General features: G+C 42.3%; 1 protein-coding gene across 2 annotated transcripts in view; it reads right to left on the bottom strand.

Annotated features, from left to right (window-relative positions):
* Window positions 1–14,845, bottom strand: part of TTYH3 (tweety family member 3) — a 184,521-nt gene that overhangs the window by 30,585 nt on the left and 139,091 nt on the right. For both annotated transcript variants that reach the window (XM_043979855.1, XM_043979856.1), the window contains exon 8: window positions 1,479–1,534. In XM_043979855.1, coding sequence (XP_043835790.1) covers window positions 1,479–1,534 — 56 coding nt within the window. The remainder of the gene's footprint in view (window positions 1–1,478; window positions 1,535–14,845) is intronic.

Below are 14,845 nucleotides of genomic sequence, written 5' to 3'. Positions count from 1 at the left end.
AAGTGCCATATATGCTATCTCACTGGATCCTCGAAAAACCCCCTGCTAGGTGGGTGCTATTATTGTCCCCATTTTATAGATGAGGAAACTGATACAGGCAGAAGTTAAGTGATTTGCCCATGGTCACCCACAGCTAAGTAAATGCCTGAGATGGGATTTCAACTCGAGTCAACTTGGCTCCAGGTAAGCACACTTACCACGTCACCTAGCTGTCCACAAGTCACCTAACTTTTCTGAGACTGTTTTCTTCTGTGAAATGGGTATAATGCCACCTGCCCTATCTAATGTTATGGATTGACACAACCAAATACAATAAAAGATGTAAAAGTGCTTTCCCCACTAAGAAAAAATTGTAGTTAGTAATATTATTACCACCAGGAGTATCAGACTCCCTCTTGTTCTCTATTCCCTTTTCCCCACTTAGTTGTTTCCCTTCTTGTTTTCACAGTGTTGATTTTGCTTCTCCAAAAGTTTTTTCAAAATTGATGTAATTGAAATTGTCCATTTTCCTTTAGTGATCATCTCTATTCATTGTTTAGTTAAGAATTCTCCCTCTATCCACAGTAGTGAAAGGTACTGACTTCCCTCTCCTCCAATTTACCACCTGACCTTTTATATTTAGGTCATTTATGGAGCTTACTAGGGCATACTGTGTGATGGGTCAAGCTAAGCCTAATTTCTGCCTTATGGCTTTTGGATTTTATTAGTAGTTTTTGTTGAATGGGGAGGCCTGACTCCAGTATTTGGTGTGCCCTGGCTTTTCAAATACATTTGATTATGTTCTCTCCATTTCCCTTTCATTATTGCTCACTGCTAAGACCTATCTATGGGCAGTATTCAACTTTCCTTGCTACCGAAAGTGATCATCAATTTCTTTTCTTGCAGGACCTTAATCTCAGCATACGATGGGGCTCAGAGCAAGTTTGTGAGCCAACTCATCCCTCTGGCAATCCCATTAGCTGTTTCACTGGTACCCAGCAGCCAGGGCTCCCTCCACATTTCACATGACAGGCAAAGATCATCATAAGAAATGCAATGGCCATTTCTGAGGAAAGGTTATGTCAGCCTAGAGGAATCAAGCTAGGATTCAGTACAAGGGAAGGTTCCCTTAGGGAGAAGTTGGCTTGTCCCCAAGGTTCCCTTCAGGTTTGCCTTCCCTGGGCAGCACAGAGACCTCCTGCTACCTTCTGCGGCTCTGCTGTTCACCAGGAGCACAATCAAGTTTCTGAGATCTAAGAGCCTTATATTCAAATGGGGTTTGGGGCGGGGGGCAAGGCCAAGCTGGCCTAGTCTGTGAGTGCCTTCCCTCTGCATACAGAACTGGAACAAGGGAGAAAGGATGTTTTTGTGGCCAGACTTGCTGGAGATCTGACAGAAACACCCAAAGCTCTCCCCTTCCCATGATGCTATGGTTTGGGTATGTAAGAAAATAAATCTGGCCTCAGAAAAATATAGCTTATCGCCAGGAAACTACTCACCTGCTGAAAGGGGTTTATGTATCCAGCAGAACAGTCCAGGTAATAGTGAAGGATCTCTGGGAATAGAAAGAGAAGACTTCTGAATACAGCCATAACTGCCAATGGATAGCCACTGATTACCATTCAGGAGGTAGGCATTAGGCAGGACCCACGACACACAGGTGAAGTCTAGAAGGCAGCTAGGTGGCACAATGGCTAGAGCACTGAGCCTGGAGTCAGGAAAACCTGGGTTCAAATCTAGCCTCAGATACTTACTAGCTGTGTGACCCTGGGCAAGTCACTGTTTATCTCAATTCTTCAAATGTAAAGTGAGGATAGAGTGATAGCTCGTAACTCCCAGGGTTGTTGGATCAAATGAGATCATATCTGATAATGTCTGACACATAGTAAGTACTTAATAAATGCGTATTTCCTTCCTTCCTAGGCAGCTGAAAGGGACTTCGAAAGCTATTTGATCCTTGTTTTACATATGAGGAAACTGAGGTTCAAGGAGATTATGTGATGACTTATAACTGATCATACAGATTGAGTCATAGATTTAGAGAAGGGACTCCAGAGGTCATCTAGTCTGTTCCCATCTGCTATCCCAAAAAGGAGCTTGTCAGCTAAGGCAAAACACTTTATATCTCTAGGCCTCAGTTTCCATGGGTTGGGTGGGTCGAGCTCTGAACTCCCTTTAATAGCTATGATCCTCTAACTTTCTGAGTTCCCTGTTATAATACCACAAAGCCAGAGGAAACCTTAATTTATGTTGATGCCTTTTATTTTTACATTATATTTATTTCTGAAAACACTCCTTCCCACTCTCCTACTTGTGCTTTACCTTACAACAAAGGTTAAAAAATAAAAGTTCAAGGGGCAGCTAGGTGGCACAGTGGATAGAGCACGGGCCCTGGATTCAGGAGGACCTGAGTTCAAATCCGGCCTCTGACACTTGACACTTATTAGCTGTGTGACCCTGGGCAAGTCACTTAACCCCAACTGCCTCACAACCTCCCCCCCTCCCGGCAAAAAAAAAAGTTCAGTAAAACCAATCAACATCTCAGAGTATATACACCACAACAGCCTGGTGTTATTATTATCAAGTAGGTGTTATCATTATCCCCTTAATCAGAGAAAAAAAAAGCCAGGATCAGAAAAGTCTCAATATACAAATGGAAGTTTCTAAGGATTCTAAGAAACAAATGAATAGGGAGTATGTTGCAGACATTGGTTATGGCCAACACGAAGGCCTAGAGACGGGGGAAAGAATGCTGTGTGTTCACATGCATTGTTGCACCTACTCCACTAGAATTATTTGATTAATATATGTTGTTTACTTTTGAGAATAAATGAGGACTCTTGGGATTTGAGATCTTTTATGCTGAGTTATGATGAATATGGGGGAAACAGTGGTATGGAAGGGGTTAGGAAATAAATGATTTGAGTTCTGCCAACAGCTGGAATATGGACATTCCATATTAGTTATAAACTTATGTTTATGGATAAGTCTACATTTAGGATGCTAAGATTGGCTCAGTCTGCTCCATACCAGAAAGTGATTAAGTACCTAAAGGTTTCTTAACGATTTCTATTTTCAGCATCACATCCTTTTTTTCACATCACATCTTTTTAAACATCGAATTTCTTCTTAAAGAAGGTCTGTTTTTTTAATATACTTGACAAGAGTAAAAGCATTCTAGTTATGGAAAGATATTAGCAGCAAGGCCCATAAAGTCAGTTGATCATGTGGCAAGTTCAACCGTTTTCTCTGCTAATTTTCCTGTTAATATCCTCTTGATTCCATTCAGCATTTGAGTCATCACATGTAGCATAGAATAATAATAGTAGCTAACATTTATATAGTGTCTTTGCTTTGCAAAGTGCTTTACAAATACTATTTCATTTGAGACTAACAACAACCCTGGGAAGAAGGAGTTATGATTACCTCCATTTTATTTTGTTTCTTAGTCTTGTGTAGCAATTTGTGGGCAATGGGGGTTAGGTAACTTGCCCAGGGTGACACAGCTAGTAAGTGTCTGAGGCTGGATTTGAACTCAGGTCCTCCTGAATCCAAGACCAGTGCTTTATCCACTGCATTACCTAGCTGTCCCGATTACCTCCGTTTTACAGATAATTAAACTGAGGCAGACAGAGGTTAAGTGGCTTGCCCAGATACCTCCAGGTAGTATTTGAGGCCAGTCTTTCAGACCTGGGGTTCAGCACTCTGCCTACTGACTTAGAAAACCACAAATTAATATTATCAGTGTCTTATAATATATTTACTTATTTTGTCAAATATTTCTCAATTGCAATTTAATCTGGTTCAGGCTGTACTTAAGAGTGTTGGAGGCCATGGGCTGAAAATTTGACATCTCTAATTTACCACACTACCTGGCTGCGTCTTGGTCTACTTGCCCTGGAGGGCAGAACCAGGATCCATGGGTGGAAGCAATAAAGAAAAAAGACTAGCTCTTTATAAAGAAAAACTGCCTAACATCTTTTTGGGGGGGCAAACATGATTTTCATCAAGGTGGAAACTCCATCTAATAGGGCAGATCCACAATTCATCTTAGAGAGCTACCTGAGGACATTGAGTTAAATGATATGTCCAAGATAATACAACTATATCATCAGTAGGATTTGAACCCAGGTCCTCTTGACTTCAACCCTGGGCCTTTATTTACTATGGCATCCACTTCTTAATGGTAGATAGCTATAGAGAAGTAGACTTTAGCTCCCTTCTATAAAGAAAAACTTATTAATAACTTAGGTTGACTAAAATGGGCTAAAAATAGAACAGGCCATTTTGTGAGGTAATGAGTTCCCTGTCAGTATTCAACTGAAGGCTAGATGATGACCACTTCTCAGGGATGCTGGAGAAGGGGCTTGTGTATCACATGGAAGTTGGACTGGATGACCCCCCATATCCTTTCCAATTCTGAAATGCTATGAAATGTGACATTCTAGGGACACGGAACAATATGTATGAAGATAGGGGATAGAAGGGAACAGAATGGGGATCAGTGACTAGCCCAGTTGAACTTGAACAGAATATGGGAAGAAGAGAGGCATGTGAGTATTGGGAACCTTCAATTGGAGCAGCTCAATGGGAACATTGTGCAGTCTGGGTGAGAAGCATGAATTGAAGAGAACAGTTAGAAGGTTAGCAGAAAAATCTACATGAGAGCTGATGAGGACCTGAACTAAATTAGCTGAAGTGAGAATGGAGAGGGGACAAACTGAAAAATCTCAAAGTTCAAAGGGACCTCAGAGGTCAATCTAGTTTGACTTTGGTTTTTTTTTATTAGACTATTAATTCATCGGTGAAGTGAGGGGAATTCCTTCTATCACAGGTCAACATCTGCTCTGTAACTAAGAGTATTAAAAATTTAGCTGGTTTAGTCACTTTCCCAGGGTCACACAGCCAGATATGTCAAAAACGGGACTCGAACCCAGGTCTTCCTGACACTGTGATTATACACCACATATACTGCATCTCACATTTGTTATTACTCAGTCATTATTCAGTTGTGTCTGATACTTAATGACCATATTTGTGGGCCTATGGCCCCCAATACTCTTAGGTGCGGCCTGAACCAAATTAAATTACAATTGAGAAATATTTCTTAGGAAAGATACTGGAGTGGTTTGCCATTTCCTTCTCCAGATCACTTTACAGATGAGGAAACTGAGGCAAACAGGGTGAAGTGACTTGGCCAGGGTCACACAGCTAATGAGTGCCTGAGGCCAGATTATAATTCAGAAAGATACATCTTCTCAATTCCTGGTCCAGCAATCTATCCGCTGAGCTACCTAGTTGTTTCCTGAGCTAAGTCTTGAAGGTAGTTTTCAATAGGTGCTAATTAATCATCACTATAAATGGCATTTTAGGTCTGAGGAGCATTTTATATAATTATGTCATCTGATCATTTCAACAATCCTATGAAGAGGTATTATCCCTGTTTGACAGATGAGGAAACTGAGCTTCACTGAGATTACTTGCTGATGGTCATAGAACTAATAAATGTCAGAAGTGAAATCTGAATTTTCAGGACTCTTCGCCCAGGGCTCTTTCTACTACACCACACTGCCTCTCTCAGGGGATCGAAAGAGTCAAGAGGAGAAAGGAATGTTTCAGGAATAGTTAGTGAACAAAGGCAGAAAAGCTTGGCATGGGAACAGGGGCCAGCTTGACTAAACCCTGGAGCACATGAGAGGACATCATGTGAGGTAAGGTCAGAAAGATAGAATGGAAAAGAGACACAGAGATACCAAGCAACCTGCCTTCAGTCACAAAACAAGGGCCAAACTAACTCACTTCATCCTTGGATTCTTTGGGTCTTTGAATTAAATTACAGCCCAGCTTGTAACTGCTCCTGACTCCCAATGGGAAAGCAGCTAGTGGCTAGACCACTCTTTGGGTACTTAGGATAATGCTGCCTTGTAGCACTTTATGTCTGGTTGTCTTGTATCGCTGTTTACCCTCTCAAGTGTGTATCTTGTCCTCCCAAGGAGATTGTAAGCTCCTCTAGGATAAAGACTGTCTTCTTCAGTAACCCCCACAGTTCCTGGCATATCACGGGTACCCAATGACTGCTTGTCGAATGAATGAGTTTGTTGGCTCAATAATGCAGGAAATGGGCTTTCCTCCCTCTTTCCCTGGCCTCTGCGGGCTGTGAGGGAGGAAGGAGGGAGCGGGGGGCTGCCAGCCAAAGGAGATAAAAGCCCCAGTCTCTCAGCAGTAATAACCATCATCTGTCTCCATTGTGAAATGTCTCCATCTGAAGAGTGAAAAGCACTTTAACTAAAAACACCATCCATCATTGAGAGCTGGCTTCCCCCTCCCTTCCCCCCCAGAGCCTGGGAAGAAGGGCAGAAGTTATATCACTGTCACTTAAAGCAATGGGCTTTGGGGACCACTCACACCTATCTGCCCTCATCCCACCATCTTACTCCTTTAAGGGAAAAATAGAGCCTCTCCACCTCTCTCCTTGGACCCTGGCATTTAACCTAGCTCTAAGAGGGAGGCCGTGGCATAGTGAGGCTTTGAGTTTGGGATTTGGAGTCAGTTATCTACTACCAGTATGGCTTTGCCCTCTCTGGGACTCAGTTTCCAAATATGTAAAACAATGGGGTTGGACTAGATCAACGAATAACACTGTGTGCTCATTGTTAGATGACCTCTAAGGATAGTTTTAGCTTTCGATCTTAACCACAGCCTGGGTTCAAGTCTTGCCTTTGACACATATCTACCATGTAGTCACAGGTAAGTCACTTAACACCCTACCTGGTCCATGCCCCAAGCAACTCTCTGAAACTATAAGCAACAGATAGGATGCCAGTAAGAAATGTCCCTCAAAGGAATGAAATCGCAGGTCTGAATCACACTCTCAAAACAAACAAAAAGAAAAAAGAAAAAAAGAAAGAAATCCTGACCTAGAGCCTCATGTATTTCCTGTTTCAGCCTTGCACTTTGATCTCTGCTCCTGACCTTAGCCCAGTCATATAATTTTGTCTGCTATCCTGCTCCTTCTTTTTTTTCTGATCTTGGACCCTGCCCCCACTGGGCAGATTCTTGGCTAGAATCCAGGCTTTAATTAACGGGAACCTTTAGGGGTAAAGGAAGAACCAGAGGAAGCAATCTGGTGTGATGGGAAAAATGCAGAGCACCTAGGTTCAAATTCCAGGTCCTGTTTTACTGCCTGTGTGACCCTGCCGATTTACCTGACAGGGCCTCAATTTCCTCATGTGTAAAATGAGGAGACTGGATTAGATACCTTGGTTCCAGCACAACATTTCTGCCAAAATCACAGCATCAATGTAGGACCACAAGCCCAGAGCTGGAAGAGACCTCAAAGGTTATCTAATCCAACCCCTTTATCTTGCTGAGGGTCAGTAAGATTACAGGAGCCGCTCAAGGTGGCAGGGATATGATTTGAATTTAGCCCCTCTGACTCAAAATCCAGTATCTTTTTCCTGTAACACATGGCTATCTCCAGATGTCCAGGAGGAGTGGGGACCAGGAAGGGTCACCCCTGACCCCAGTGTGCCATGAAAAGCAGCTAGATGGCACAAGTGATAGAGCAATAGGTCTGAAGTCAAGAAAGCCTGAGTTCATTGGAAAGACATCCATGAACTGATACAAAGTGAAGTGAACAGAACCAGGAGAACATTGTACACAATATCAGCAACATTGTATGATGATCAGCTAGGATAGACTTAGTTCTTCTCAGCAATACAATGTTCCAAGATAAATATAAAGGATTCATGATGGAAAATGCTCTCCACATCCAGAGAAAGAACTGGTGGAGTCTGAATACAAATCAAAACATACTATTTTCACTTTTGTTTCATGTTTTTTTTTCCTTTTGGCCTATTTCTTCTTTCACAACATGACTAATATAGAAATATGTTTCACATGATTGCACATATATAACCTATATCAAATTTCTTAGAGAAGGGGGAGGGAAAGGAGGGAGGGAAAAATTTGGAACTCAAAGAAATTTTTAATGAATATAAATAATCATCTTTACATGTAATGTAAAAAATTACTATTTTAAAAGGAAAAAAAAGGAAACCTGAGTTCAAATCCGGCCTCAGACTCTTACTTAGTAGCCTCTCTCAACCTCAGTTTGTTCATCTGTAATAAAAATAGCACCTATCTACCTCCCAGGAAATAATAGCACCTACCTCCCAGGGTTGTTGTGAGGAACAAGTAAGATAACATTTGAAGAGTCCTTTGCAAACCTAAAGCACCATATAAATGCTAGTTATTACTATTATTTTTTTTTGTGGGACAATGAGGGTTAAGTGATTTGTCCAGGGTCACACAGCTAGTAAGTATCAAGTGTCTGAGATCAGATTTGAACTCAAGTCTTCCTGAATCCAGGGCCGGTCCTTTATCCACTGTGCCACCTAGCTGCCCCCAATACTAGTTATTATTATAATAAGTATCTCTCCCTTAAATTACCCTATATGAAATAATATGGACATATGTTTTATGATTTCACATGTATAATTGATATCATATTGCTTGTCTTCTCAGTGGGTGGGGAAGGGAGTGGAAGGGAGAGAATCTGGAACTCAAAATTTAAAAAGAAAAGAATGCCAAAAATAAATAAACAATAAATTGGATTAAAAAAGTATCCCATGTTTACTTATCTTTGCACATGCTGTATTTCCCTAGTAGAAGGCAAATTCTTGGATGAGGGGCAGGGAGATGATTTCATTTTTTTGTCTTTTATCACCAGCCCCTTGTACAGTGCCTCACAGAGTAGGCATTTACTAAACATGTTGAATTGAATTAATAGCAATGTACTAGGCATTGTGGGAGGTGCACAGAAACTATAGGCCTCAAGGCTCTCATCTGAAAAATGAGCAGCCCTCACTCCCCTCCATTCCTCTGTAGTCTAGTGACACGGGCCTCTTTGACGTTCACGTACAGGCCCCTGCGTTTCCCAGTTCTCCAGGTGTTTTCACCAGCTATTCCTATTATCTTGGATTCTCTTCTCTCCTCATCTCCCCCTCCAAGTTCCCCTAACTTCCTTCAAGGCTCAAATTAAGTTTCACTTTCTGCCAGATACCTTTCTTTCTTTTTTTTTTTTTTTTTGGCAGGGCAATGGGGGTTAAGTGACTTGCCCAGGGTCACACAGCCAGTAAGTGTCAAGTGTCTGAGGCCGGATTTGAACTCAGGTACTCCTGAATCCAGGGCTGGTACTTTATCCACTGTGCTATCTAGCCGCCCCCCAGATACCTTTCTTAATCCTCCTCAATCTTGGTGCCTTCCCTCTGATATCAACCCCAGTTTATCCCATCTGTATCTTGTTTGTACATAGGTGTTTGCATGCTTTCTCCTGCAATAGACTCTGATCTCCCTCGGAGCATGAACTGTTTTGTTTGCCTTTCTTTGTATCAGCAGCACTTAGCATAGAACTTGGAAAAGAATAGGTGCTTAATAAGTGCTAGTTGACTGACAAAATGTTGTTGTTCAGTCATTTCAGTCTTGTCTGACTCTTCATGACCTCATTTGGGATTTTCTTGGCAGAGATTCTGAAGTGGTTTGCCATTTCCCTCTCCAGTTTGTTTTACAGATCAGGAAACTGAGGCAAAAGGGGTGAAGTGACTTCCCCAGGGTCACACAGCTTTGAACTTAGGAAGATGAATCTTCTTGATTCCAGATCCAGCCCTCTAGCCACTGTGCCACATAATTGACTGATAAGAAAATGAGGGCATTAGATTACCTAATTTTGAAGGTCTCTTCTGACTCTGATATTCTAAGACTTTTCACTACCATCTCTGCCACAAGGGAACCAAGAGTCTCATGGGGAAGGCAAAATTAGATTCACGAAATGATAACTAACAGCACAAGGCAATAGGCGGCAAGTGCCAAATGACTGGTATAGACATCAAGCAAAAGGGCTATTCCCTGGGCCTCCCAATCAACTGGATCAACTGGTCATAGGGGACAGGCATCCTCTGAGGGTATACAAAGCACCTGGTATTATAGAATGTCACTGCAATTCCTTTGCAACAAATCACCCTGTAAGTCACAAAAAGGACTCAGAAGACAAGGGGCTGGGTGGTCTAGCAGAAATTCAGTTCAGTCATTTTAAAATTGTATCCTACTCTTTGTGACATCATTTGGGGCTTTCTTGACAAAGATATTGGAGAGGTTTGCCATTTTACAGATGAGGAAACTGAGGCAAGCAGGATGAAGTGACTTGCCCAGAGTCACACAGCTACTAAGTGTCTGAGACCAGATTTAAAGTCAAGAAGATGAGTCTTCCTGCCTCCAGGCTCAACAGCACTATATCCACTGTACCACAATAGCTGCCCTCTAGTAGACATTAAGGGTGCTCAAATGAGAACATTGGGCTATTCCTTAGGAGGATAGGTCTCTGGAGAGTTTCTGGTATTAAAGAACAGGCCAGGTCTAGCTAAAGAAATGGGCTGAGGGGAGAGGTATAGAGAGAGGTATCTAACACCAATGCATACAGTTGTATATTGTTCTCTAATGATTTCCTGCGTGGGATCATGAATACAGTACCAGACTTAGGATTTAGAAAAACCTTTAGACATATCTGTGTGGCTCTGGTCAAGCTGGTTAACCTTTCTAGGTCTCAGTATTCCCACCTGAAAAATGAAGGAATTGAATTCAGTAACTTCTAAGGTCTCTTCTAGATCTAAGTCTAGAATTCTAGGAATTTGTCTCTGTTTAACCTTATAGAAGGCAGAGATCACAGTAGAGAATTCTCTTGTATTTCCCAATGTGCCTAGCATACAGTGGTATCTGGTGAATAGAATTGAATTCTTGAGACTTTAGGGTGCATAGTATCACTGTGAAGGGGGGAAAACACCAGGAGATTCAAGGTTGAAGAGGAAGAGAGATGGGCGCAGTTTCAGTGAGAACAGTGAGTGAACCTCTGGGACGAATCACAGTGTAAAAGCAGCACAGCCTCCTCTCTGTCGGCACTCGGCTGCACTCGGCTAATTAAAACTCAGTTCCCTGACTGAATTTTAGCAAGGCTGCCATGCTTTCACACACCTCCTTACTCTGCCTCTAAGTCTCTCATATCAAGATGGATGAGCACACACTGTTGAGCTGCCGGACAGTAACTCCCATGGGGCAGACAGTGGCAGCTGGCAGAGGGGCTCTCCGGCCCTGAAAAACCAATGTCCATATCATCCCCGCAAAGGATCCTCCCTATCTCCTGGGAACCAAGAAGTAGCCACATGTCAAAAAGAGGCTGGGGTGGGGGTGGGGAGGTGGAGAAACTGACCAGTGAAATTGTCAAAGGCTAAAAAATGTCATAACTAGCGTGGGAACCAGGCCATATAGAGGCCTTATTCAGTCCTTAACAGACTGATTTTCTCTGTAACAGAAAGGGATGAAGTGTATCTGGTTTGGCGGAGGGGAGGGAGATGACCACCTTCACAAATGCCCCTCACCCCTTCTGTTTTTGACCGTTTTGTCTCTAGTCTACGCTGGGACAAGAGGTGGTGAGGGCACCTCCTGCTGGGGAATTGAGCTGGGTAATTTCCAAGCCAAGGGGAGACATTCTAGCCTTTCAGTACTGCATAGAACCCACCAGCTGTTATTTATGATTCATTAGGCCACTCCCGGGCTGCTCACACCAGCTGCCACCATTCTCCCCACTGCATCTATCTCCCTGGGACAACTTCTGTCTAGAGCTCATCGGAGCTAATAAATGGTAATTAGCCAGGTCTCAGAAAGGCGGGGGAAGATGGGGAAGGGGAATGTGTGTGAATGAGTATGGTTTTGTTTTTCAATGCGTACCCAAGAGGAGGTTGGGCCCTAGCAGCTATCTTCCAGGGGATCCACCTCTCACAGCCATGGGGCAGGTGTGGGGTCATAGGAAAAGCATGTGATAAGGAGTCACCAGCTACATCTCACTCCATTCCATTCTGACCTTGGACAAAGTCACCAATCCTTTCCCTTATCTACAAGTGGACGCAATACTTCCTGCCCCATCTCTCATGTGGTTATCATGAGGAGGAAGAAGAGATAATGAATGTACTTTGAAAAAGTTTAAAATTCTGAGCAAATGTAAGCTATTACTCATTTTACTTATTACTGATGACTTATGCCCAGACTCAAACTCCTGTCAATGCCTCTAGAACAGGGATTCTTAATTGGATTTTGTAAACTTTTTGAAAATATATTTTGATAACTATTTTAATAAGACTGGTTTCTCCCTGGTAGTCCTACATCTTTTTATTTTAAATTTTTTTTGGGGTGGGGCAATGAGGGTTAAGTGACACGCCCAGGGTCACACAGCTAGTAAGTGTCAATTGTCTGAGGCTGGTTTTGAACTCAAGTCTTCCTGAATCCAGGGCCAGTGCATTATCCTCTGAACCACCTAGCTGCCCCAACATTGTTTTAAATGCATTTTAAAAGTTTCTGAGAAGAGATTCATAGGCTTTATCAGAATGCCAAAGGGGTCAGTGACACAAAAGAGGCAACAAACCCCTTCCTTAGAAGAATATGCTTGATCAGAGCTGAAGACATGGACAGGGAAATGGACTGGACCAGACAGGGGCAAGCTCCTTGTGAGCCCAGCCTGGGCCCCAGCTGTGCGTAAGCAGCTTGAAAGAGCAATGGATCTGGAGAGCTGTATTTAAATCCCAGCCTGGTCATCTATGCTATCCTAGGTAAATCACTTAATTGTTAGGTGCCTCAGTTTCCTTCTAAGCCTTTCTATCCCTACGGAGAGCACAGTGCCTGCCTGATGCATAGTGAGTCCTTAAGAAATGTTCTTCGATTGATTATATGAATGCTACTGTGCCATAAGAAATGAGAAATGTGAAATATGCAGAGAAGCATCTAAGAATACTTAGATGAACTGATGCAGAGGAAGCAGAGCCAAGAAAACGATATACACGATGACTATAAGAATATGTGAACAAAACAAAATGAGCCTAATGTATATTATGGAATCATGACCAAGTTTGGCCTCAGAGAAGAGTTGAGAAAAGGACCTTTTCCCCTCCCTCTTTTTTTTTCAGTCTGCATACTAGTGGTATAAAATATTGGATATGCTGTCAGACATGTTTGATATGGGTTGATATGGTGGTTTGTTTTGAAAAGCTGCTCCTTCCTTCCTTCCTGTTGTTGTCATTCAGTCATTTTTCTTTCTTTCTTTCTTTCTTTTTTTCTTTTTTTGGTGAGGCAATTGGGGTTAAGTGAATTGCCCAGGGTCACACAGCTAGTGAGTGTTAAGTGTCTGAGACCGGATTTGAATTCAGGTCCTCCTGAATCCAGGGCTGGTGCTCTATCCACTGCACCACCTAGCTGCCCCATTCAGTCATTTTTCAATCATGTCCAACTCTTCATGACCCCATTTAGGGTTTTCCTGGCAGAGATACTGGAGTGTTTTGCCATTTCCTTCTTCAGTTCATTTTACAGATAAGGAAACTGAGGCAAACAGGGTTAAGTGACTTGCCCAGGATCACATACTCAGTAAGTGTCTAAGGTCAGATTTAAACTCACGAATAAGAGTATTCCTGACTCTGGACCTGGCACTCTGTCCACTTTGCCACCTAGTTTTCTTTCTAATTCTTTGTGAAAAGGGATGGCTTACTCAATTGGGGAGAGGGCAAGATATATTCAGAAATAAAGGTGATATAAAAACACATGATTGATTTTCTTTTAAAAGAGGGGGTCGGACTAGATGACGTCTAAGGTCCCTTTGACATCTAGATCTATGCACGTTTGGTGCTATTCCAGAACTGTAACAGAGGAGGGACCCGGGTGAGATAAAATCACATTAAGAAGCAACAATAAGTCCTTTTTCTTCCTTCTCTCAAAACTCATTAATCTAATCACATGGGAAAGAAGAGAGGCAAAAACCACCTGATTTATTTTCTTTTCATTGTTTGGCCTTCCTTTAAGCTTTCGGTTTTCCAGAGGGCCTCAGAAAAATCTGGCACTGGGGTTTTGTGGTATGGAATCCAGGTACCAGGCCAATGTTACTCTTGTTCTTCTAGAGGGTTTGACATTACTGCAAAGGCCTATGGGTAGGCTATATGTTTCTACCCGTGAAGAAATTTTCTTTCTTTTGGGGGGGGGGCAGGGCAATGAGGGTTAAGTGACTTGCCCAGGGTCACACAGCTAGTTAAGTGTCAAGTGTCTGAGTCTGGATTTGAACTCAGGTCCTCCTGAATCCAAGGCCAGTGCTTTATCCACTGTGCCACCTAGCTACCCCCAGAAATTTTCTTTCTAATGGGAAACTTTGTTTCCTATAGGTAGACTAAGTTAAAACATATATTCGACTTGCTATAATCAATTATCATTATTTTACCTTTCTTAGAATATCACAACCTTCTCCCTGCCCACACACCCATTGTAAGGCCACTGTAAGGCAATGAATCTCCCAGTATTGTATACCCTCATCAATCTCATTACTTTGTACCTCACCTCTCCCAGCTAACCTTGTACCTCTCTCATTGGATTTTTCTGCATCCTCTAAAGATTATAAATTGTTTAGCCACACTCAGATGAGAAGCACAGCTATGACATCTATTTGTTCTTTCTGGTTCTTTCCTTGTGCAAGAAATTATAATGCCTGAAGTCATAATACCCTGGGTTAATTTTTCAACAGTTGGTATTTCTATATAATATCCTCTCTCTCTCTCTCTCTCTCTCTCTCTCTCTCTCTCTCTCTCTCACACACACACACACACACACACAGAGTCCCTGAACCAGAAGAATGAGAGGAAATTACTTAGAAGTTTTTTATTATTTTACTATCAGACTTAAGATGCAGGAGAAAGAGCCCTGATCTGGATATTCAAATCAGTCTGGGCAAAGCTATACCCAGCTCTATTAGTTGACACTGTGTGTCAAGTCACTTACATTCTTTCTT

Source organism: Dromiciops gliroides, chromosome 1 (assembly GCF_019393635.1).
Source record: "Dromiciops gliroides isolate mDroGli1 chromosome 1, mDroGli1.pri, whole genome shotgun sequence".
NCBI classification, from domain to species: Eukaryota; Metazoa; Chordata; class Mammalia; order Microbiotheria; family Microbiotheriidae; genus Dromiciops; species Dromiciops gliroides.
The sequence above is the reverse complement of the archived record's forward strand: the minus strand, read 5'-3'. Positions and strand labels throughout refer to the sequence as shown.